Raw genomic sequence first — 7,506 nt, forward strand, 5'->3', positions numbered from 1 at the left:
GGAAAAATTTAATACGCCATATTGAAGTTTAACGGATCGAGTGCTTAAAACACGGTAAGTTGTTTTGTCATTTTATTAGTTTTCTCGCATTAATAACACGCTCAATAAAAATATTCCAAGTTATATCGCGAAGGTGTAATAATACAATATCTAATGAACAGATACAAAGTGATATGTGAAGAATTTTACGTTGAAGCTGAAGGATATAAAGAAAATACTTTTGGCTCGGAGTTCAACCTACTTAAAACATCGGGAAAGAAGAATTTTCTACATCGTAACAGGTTTGTTAAACATTTTTAGATACAATATTCTAATCGTAACAGATTAACGTATATATATAAGCTATTTTTATTAATCACGCTTATATATACATTTACTTTCAATAAGATGCAGTTGTTGCGATAAAGTTTATTTATCTTAGTGATATAGCAATTGTTACATTCATTTTGCACGACGACCGTTAGATTTAAACAGAATTCTTTGTTAAACGATCGTCCGTTCGCAGAAAATTATCTAGTCTAATATCGTGTATAAATAGTTGAAAAAAAGTTCAATTACGGCTAGACTTTTAATGGATGTCTTTGATCGTTGCATGCACCTTACATCTAATTATAGAAAATGTCACATTCTTTTACATTACCACAATATTTACACGGCGGAAGGTTACCATTCATTGGCACCTAATTAAATCGCTAGGCTATCTAGTTTTTCATCCTTAATCGATCGTTGATACTAAACAACGTCTCTTAATAACAACAATATTTAATGAGAAAATTAGAGAATTCATCGATTAAACATAAACGAAGCCCCCGTTTAAACTTGTTTGATAAAATACGTACGATAACGCGTTCACGAAATCGATGATTCTTATTACAATTTCCCGTCGAACTGTGCGGTAAGCGTTGATAAAAATAGTATTCTAAATATGAATTTCAAGAAAAGCGTTGTAATTAAGTATACAATATTCATTGAAATACTCTTAGACTAGGAAATTACTATACATTCTATGTCAAATTTTAACAATCAGTCGATACAAGTCAATACTTTCCTAAACATTCCTTCTCACTGATGCTTCCTTTTTAATTAAGGTACCTACAGAATTTTTCCCTTTATGTATAATTACATAAATAACAAATAGACACGTAATTAAAATATAAAAATTGGATCCTTTTCTGTTGACATTACTTTGGATAAGAATAGAAAAGTTGTTAGATAAAAGTAATAATTTAAAAGCCGTTCAACTGAATGAAAACATTTGAATTTAACGTTTTTGAAAACTAGATTTCAAACTAATAGCTTTCTTCTTTTTACACCCTAAAACATTGTCAAACTGAGTCGATTCTATACGCTGTTCCAAAGTTTCTTTTAATGCTGAATGATTAACTAACATGTACACCACATAGAAATTAATACTTTTTCAAATATATTCGTATTCATTTCAAGAGCTAAACTGCAATCGTTTCATAAGTTTAACCTGACTGTAAATGAGATTACGACGATATAACAGAATATTTACGCTTTCTTAGTACTTATACTTCAAGGAAGTCCTTCAATAAAGTAACTCTACGCTTTTCAGCAATGTCCATTTGATTCTCTAAGTCTCCGCGATTTGTTGTTTCCGCATGTTCTATCTTCCAGGAGAGGTCTTCTATCTCTGCCTCTAATTGGGCTTGCTGGTACTCAAACTTTGAAAATCCATCATATAATTATAGTTTCATTATATAAAGTTATGAAATATAGTAAATACGTAAAGAAATTTTTACCAATTCTTTGCGTGGCCCAGATTCCATATAATAAGCATAGGGATACGTATACTGCAAAGTATAACGGCAACGCGTTAAAAGTGATGCAGCCGCAAATAAATGTTGCCAATCGATCCACGTTCCACTTGAATTCATTACTTTCTTATTTATCTGCATTTTTATGGCTTCCAGAGTTTGCTCTTCCAATTTTAACGATTTACTGTGGTTTTCCCACTGAAAAAGGGTTTGAAAGTTGATAATATATCAGTTATATATAAAGTTGAACTTTGGAAAAGCAACTTACTCTCTCATAATAATGAAGGTATTTTTTAAGAGCTTCTCTTGCTTGCGCAAGAACACTCTCGTGAGCAATGTTAGGGTTTTCCTTATAACGTGAGCATACGTAGTATTCACTTCCATGTGCTTTCCAATCGCCAAGGCACATCCAACAAAAATCATACTTACAATTATAACATTGCATATGATTGCAGCCACCATTCTTTTCTATGCAAATATGACATTTTGGACACTGAAAATTTTAAATCAATTTACTATAAAATCGTACTATATAAAGTATACGTAGAGATGTAAAAGGATACTAACATCTTTGGTGTGGGCATTAATATAATTAGCTGTCTCTGAACCATCTGCACACTTTGTTAGCCACTTTTTCATCGTATTACAATCAGTGGGTGCGTGATAATCGATACCACATCGAAAACTGAACGTTTTATAACTTTTAAGTATAGTATAACATAACTTTATAACTATTTAAAAACTGTGAATGCATACCAAAATACAGTTTTACAAGATGAACACATCACTCGCTTTGCCCTTTGTTCTTTCGAACGCATGATCATCTGACAATTGGGCCCAGGGCAAAACCTTAATTGTGGATGGGATTTCACATAATCGCAAAAGGCAAACTGTTGGTACCTTTCCCTCATATTAGGCTTAGTGAGTAGAGACAAAACAAAGTCTTCCGGAGCTAAGACATTACAATCTTGTGCCATGCAGCTTATTCCTACATAAAATTAAACTTAAATTGAAGCATTTGTTAATTATGTTTCAGTTCTCTTGCAAACTAGATTTTGCAATTGTTCTCTGTTCCCTTAAATGGTTATTTACCTGTAGAAATACCTTGAGTTATTTGTATTTCAAAATGCATACACCAGCAGTCCTTACAAAACGAGTGACCACACGTTAATGTAGAAAATTTCTCAGCAGGACAAATTGTAACGCAAACCAGGCATAATCCACCTCTTTGATTCTTTAATCCCAGCTGTGAATCCAATGGAGATATCGGTTTTATTTTCGAATTAATTAACAAACTGGAAGCATTGGTACGGTACTTTGTGATGATATCTTGTAATGCCCAATTCTGTGCGTGTAGTAAAACTTTGGCTAAGGATGGCGTTATGTGAAGGCTATTACTTAACATCTCTACATCTTCATTCAAAAGTCTTTCCACTTCTTCTATTCTTAAACAATCATATACAGCATATTCCGGATCTCTTCTACTTTGATCATTATCTATATCATTATCACCTTCACCATCCCATGGTTGAACATTATAATAGTCTTCGTAGCCTGGATCTCCGCAATCTGAGTCGGAGTAATCCATTTCAGTATCATATTCTTCTGCAGACATCTATATTACAAACATTCCCGTTTCATTAGACGAAAAAATAGTTGCATATTGACTACTGAATGTCATTTAAGATGATATATTAGATACATTATTTTTCCATAACCTCTAAACTTTTCTTATTTATTCGCAAAGATTGCAATATATCAGTATATCGTAAATGAATAATAGACAAGATATGATAAGAAGTAATTATAGTATTGTTTCATTAATGGATGCAGTGAAAGAATAAGGGTTCAAAACAAAGCTTTCAATAACCATATAGAAACCATAGAGTTTTACAGTATTTTCAGATTGTACAAGATGTACACGTTTAAATAATAGATTTATTCATAAGAATCGAAACGCTATTCAAAATCATCGATAGAATGACAATGGGCTCACTGTGTTTAACTATTTTCCAAGAAAAATGTCTTTCCATGACGTTTGGTAAACATTTTAATGAAGCCTCGAATATTGTGTCACAATACAGTATTTATTCGTTCGGTTTTATCCGCGTGTAATAACGGCAACCTACCTTTACGATTTTATTTATCAAGAAAAATACATTGATACGTTTATTTTGTGAATTAAATGAAAAAGTTATTAAAAGGCCCTATTGTGTAGCCGTCTACACCAATAGCTACACTGGGCGCATGAGCTATCTATATGTTCACTTGTGTCAGGCGTAGTATGATGCGAACGATGTTGTAACAGATGATTTCATTTAATCTGAAAGAAGATAAGAACGTCAAAATCACCTGATGGAAAACAGCTGAAGTCGACGAAGTATAGGACAGTATGTATATGAAATATCGTTAAAATCGCGTAAAATTTATTTATGGACAATAATACAGGCATATCTATAAATTCCGTTCATATGGTACATCGAGCATGTTGGAATCTTTTTTTATACGAATTCCGGAACGATTGATCACTTCTCTCCAGCACACTGTGAAATTCTATAGAATTTCGTTTATATAGACTTTTTTTTAAATCATACTTTAACAGCGTCGTGAAGTGATCGTGACTTATGTCACGTATCTCATTGTGACCTTTGTATGGACAGATAAACGTATATTTTTTATCATTCTTAATTGAATTTTCCTTTTTCATTCGCATAAACAGATAGAGAGTCAAAGAAATTACATGGAAGTGCAGCTAAAGTTACTAAAAAGCTGTTACATTACATTATGTTAGAAATTTGTGAATAAAAACGGTGTTCTCCTTTTATAGAAAGAAATTCGTGATTGAATTCTGAAGAAGCTTCAAATCAGGAAAAGTTTCGGATTTAATTCCTTTTTTTTTTTGCGAAACAGAACTGCATAATTGTTTATGCTACATGGTTAACTATCTATGTACGCCACAGTTATAGTTATATTATGATCACCGGTTGATCATGCGTTTTCTAACCTCTATCTAACCTTAAAATCGAGGAATTTCGTACTCGTGTGTTCTTGCAATTATGTCTGTGTATCATGACGAAGTAGAAATCGAGGATTTTGAATACGACGAGGACGAAGAGGTATACTATTATCCATGTCCTTGCGGGGATCAATTCCAAATATCTAAAGCAGAATTAGCTGCTGGAGCAGAGGAGGCCACATGTCCTTCTTGCTCTCTAGTTATTAAAGTAATTTACGATAAAGAAGCGTTCGCAGCTAAACAAGAAGAGGTTGTCAAAAACGAGGAGAAAGAACTTATTGTCCAGAAGGCGTGAGATAAATTGGCATGTTATTAGATTGTTGTTACTTTGCATTTCTTTTGCTAAGAATAACCAAAGTAAAGTTGAAAGATAGATATAGAAGGCACTAATATTATGCTTCTTATATATTGCTTTCGAAGCAAGTAGACTTGAAGCATATATTGCCTTTCATTTTATACTCTATCGATTGTTATTGTTGGAAGATATATACTATCATCAATTTCGCTATGGCGGGTCGTGGTAGAGGAAGAGGTAAGCCTTCCATGTCAATTAGCACAGAACAGTTGGGCTTTGCAAAAGGAGAAGCATTGCCACCACCAGTATTGCAACCTCCGCCAAAGTATCCTCCCTTGGAGTATAAACCGTTACCTTTAAATATTACAACAGAAATGTGCTATCTATTAGAATTGAAGAGGGAGTATGCAGAGTACATGAGAGAGTCGCCTAACAATGTTTTGCCTGTTGTAATTAAAAAAGATATTGATCGGTATTCGGATAGATATCAAGATATGATCACTGATAAGAGCAGTTACGATACCAGATACGATTGGAGTAGAATGCCGGCAGAATTGAAGCCTCAGCCGCGTAAACGCAAAGGTCCGAAGATCGAGAAAGTGGAGAAAAAGCAGAAAAATGTTGACGTTGAGACAAAGTTGCAAGAATTGGAGAAGAAAGAGAGTTCGCAGCAAAGCGACGTAGAAGAAGAGGAAAAAGAGGAGGAAGAGACAGAAGAGAAAGATGATGAGCACGCGGAGGAGGAAGAGGAAGAGGTGGACGAGGAAATGGACGAAGGAACCGATTATGTAAACAATTACTTCGATAACGGAGAAGGATACGAGGACGAAGATGATAATTTAGACGATGGACCTATTTATTAATATATGAGCATTTCTTTTTATAAGAATTGGAAATTTCTGTTTGTCTCTGATAATTGGACTAAAATACTTACAAGCTGCTAGTTGAGCATTGTACGGAAATGTTTGTGTATATATATGTATATTTTTCTTACCGAATCGCGTGTACAGATAGTAAATTATTTCTTAATGCTTAAACAACGACGAGATTTTATTACTTACATTTCTCAAATGAAACATTGGCATTTGGGGGATGGTGTGCAATGTACTGTGACGTAGGAAATTAATTTGTTTGTTGTTCTTTTTTAAATAATTAAAACAGACCAAGGTCACAGGAAGCGTCGGCGTGTTCTTTATTACGAGTATTTCAATTTCTAATATATAATATATATATTTATATATATAATATATATATAGCCATAATAATCTGCAATTATTGTAATAAATGATCCTCCTCTACGATGCAATCGGAGAGTAAAAACGCAACTTTTGGACGAGAAGGGGATGCGCAAAAGTACCGTAGTGTTACGTAATGCTTAACATTTACACCTCGTACGCTGTGGTAGTAGTTTCTTCTATAACAACCCATCTTAAGTAATCGTCCTCTACTTCTCACCTTTGCTTTCATCCTCGCAAATAATAAGTTTCAAACATCGATCATAATATCATTCCCGGTGTGTGCACATTGAGCGCGTGAAGGGTGTATGAGAAAGAAAAATATAGACGGTCAATGATCGCGAAAGAAGAAGTCGGTCTCCTGAAATTTCCAGCCGTTGATCGTCACGCTCTTTGTTGCTCGTCGATTGCGCGAATTCAATATTAGGATCAATGTTATCGGTGCGGAAATCACGGAACCGATCGAATCGTTTGCGACAAAGTGACGGAAACGACGAAGTTATGTTAGTAGTATATACGTGTATATATGGATGTCACGATTTGGCAGTAAATCGAGCGAGCTACAATTTTCGTGTACAGCTTGATACTTTTTTTCTTTTCGATCATTTTTCGAGATACATCTCTTGACGTGGTCCGTGTCTCGTCTTTTCTTGTTCTCTTTTTTTTTTTTTTTATTTCGCGGTGAAGTAACGACAAAGGCTACGTTATGGCAAACGATTCGATCCCTCCTCAAGTATAGCGGCCGATTACGCATCGATTGCAGACATAGAGTTTTATATGACAAAATATAAACGGAGAAACCTCTCGCCCGCCACATAGTTCTTGGCCATCCTCGATCACGATCGTTCAACTTTGCAGTATCCGTTCGTCCTTCTTCTTTTTTTTTCTTTTTACTGTGCGTCGATCTGTTTTGCAAAATACGAGAAATCCCATTACATCTCGCTCTTTCAGTTTTCTACGTTTTATGCTTCTTTTCAACCCCTTAACGTGTATGTGCCAGGCTTGGAACCTTGTATAGATCGTATCTTTGTGCACAGCAATATTATGAGTCGAAACGCCAGAGCGTTTCAGTTACTATTATTGAGATTTAAGTCAATGGATTATCAATTTTGCGTTAATCGTAGAATCCCCTCCGTGAACTTTAGCAATGCCCGGCCCATCAAGGGGTTAATAAGAAAAAGA

General features: G+C 34.5%; 3 protein-coding genes across 3 annotated transcripts; 2 read left to right on the top strand and 1 right to left on the bottom strand.

Annotated features, from left to right (window-relative positions):
• Positions 1–393: 393 nt before the first annotated feature.
• Ari-2 (E3 ubiquitin-protein ligase ari-2) lies at positions 394–4,103 on the bottom strand. The gene is made up of 8 exons (XM_076895374.1): positions 3,908–4,103; positions 2,871–3,393; positions 2,535–2,766; positions 2,346–2,463; positions 2,047–2,271; positions 1,764–1,976; positions 1,536–1,685; positions 394–1,092 (listed from the first exon to the last, which is right to left on the bottom strand). The coding sequence occupies exons 2-8, from the start codon at positions 3,391–3,393 to the stop codon at positions 1,084–1,086; spliced, it is 1,470 nt and encodes a 489-aa protein (XP_076751489.1). The 5' UTR covers positions 3,908–4,103; the 3' UTR covers positions 394–1,083.
• A 576-nt stretch (positions 4,104–4,679) lies between these two features.
• On the top strand, positions 4,680–5,092 carry Dph3 (Diphthamide biosynthesis 3). The gene has a single exon (XM_076895334.1). The coding sequence runs from the start codon at positions 4,835–4,837 to the stop codon at positions 5,087–5,089; it is 255 nt and encodes an 84-aa protein (XP_076751449.1). The 5' UTR covers positions 4,680–4,834; the 3' UTR covers positions 5,090–5,092.
• A 207-nt stretch (positions 5,093–5,299) lies between these two features.
• Polr3g (RNA polymerase III subunit G) lies at positions 5,300–6,129 on the top strand. Its single transcript, XM_076895333.1, has one exon. The coding sequence runs from the start codon at positions 5,302–5,304 to the stop codon at positions 5,950–5,952; it is 651 nt and encodes a 216-aa protein (XP_076751448.1). The 5' UTR covers positions 5,300–5,301; the 3' UTR covers positions 5,953–6,129.
• Positions 6,130–7,506: the final 1,377 nt, after the last annotated feature.

The sequence above is a fragment of the Xylocopa sonorina genome, chromosome 5 (assembly GCF_050948175.1).
Source record: "Xylocopa sonorina isolate GNS202 chromosome 5, iyXylSono1_principal, whole genome shotgun sequence".
Classification (NCBI taxonomy): domain Eukaryota; kingdom Metazoa; phylum Arthropoda; class Insecta; order Hymenoptera; family Apidae; genus Xylocopa; species Xylocopa sonorina.

Bases quoted from the DNA above. Each gene is read 5' to 3' on its own strand.
- Polr3g (XM_076895333.1), top strand. From the start codon at position 5,302: ATGGCGGGTCGTGGTAGAGGAAGAGGTAAGCCTTCCATGTCAATTAGC.
- Ari-2 (XM_076895374.1), bottom strand. From the start codon at position 3,393: ATGTCTGCAGAAGAATATGATACTGAAATGGATTACTCCGACTCAGAT. The intron at 2,767-2,870 runs GTAAATAACCAT...AATTTTATGTAG, and splicing joins AACTCAAGGTATTTCTACAG to GAATAAGCTGCATGGCACAA. The intron at 2,272-2,345 runs GTTAGTATCCTT...TAAAATTTTCAG, and splicing joins TTAATGCCCACACCAAAGAT to TGTCCAAAATGTCATATTTG.
- Dph3 (XM_076895334.1), top strand. From the start codon at position 4,835: ATGTCTGTGTATCATGACGAAGTAGAAATCGAGGATTTTGAATACGAC.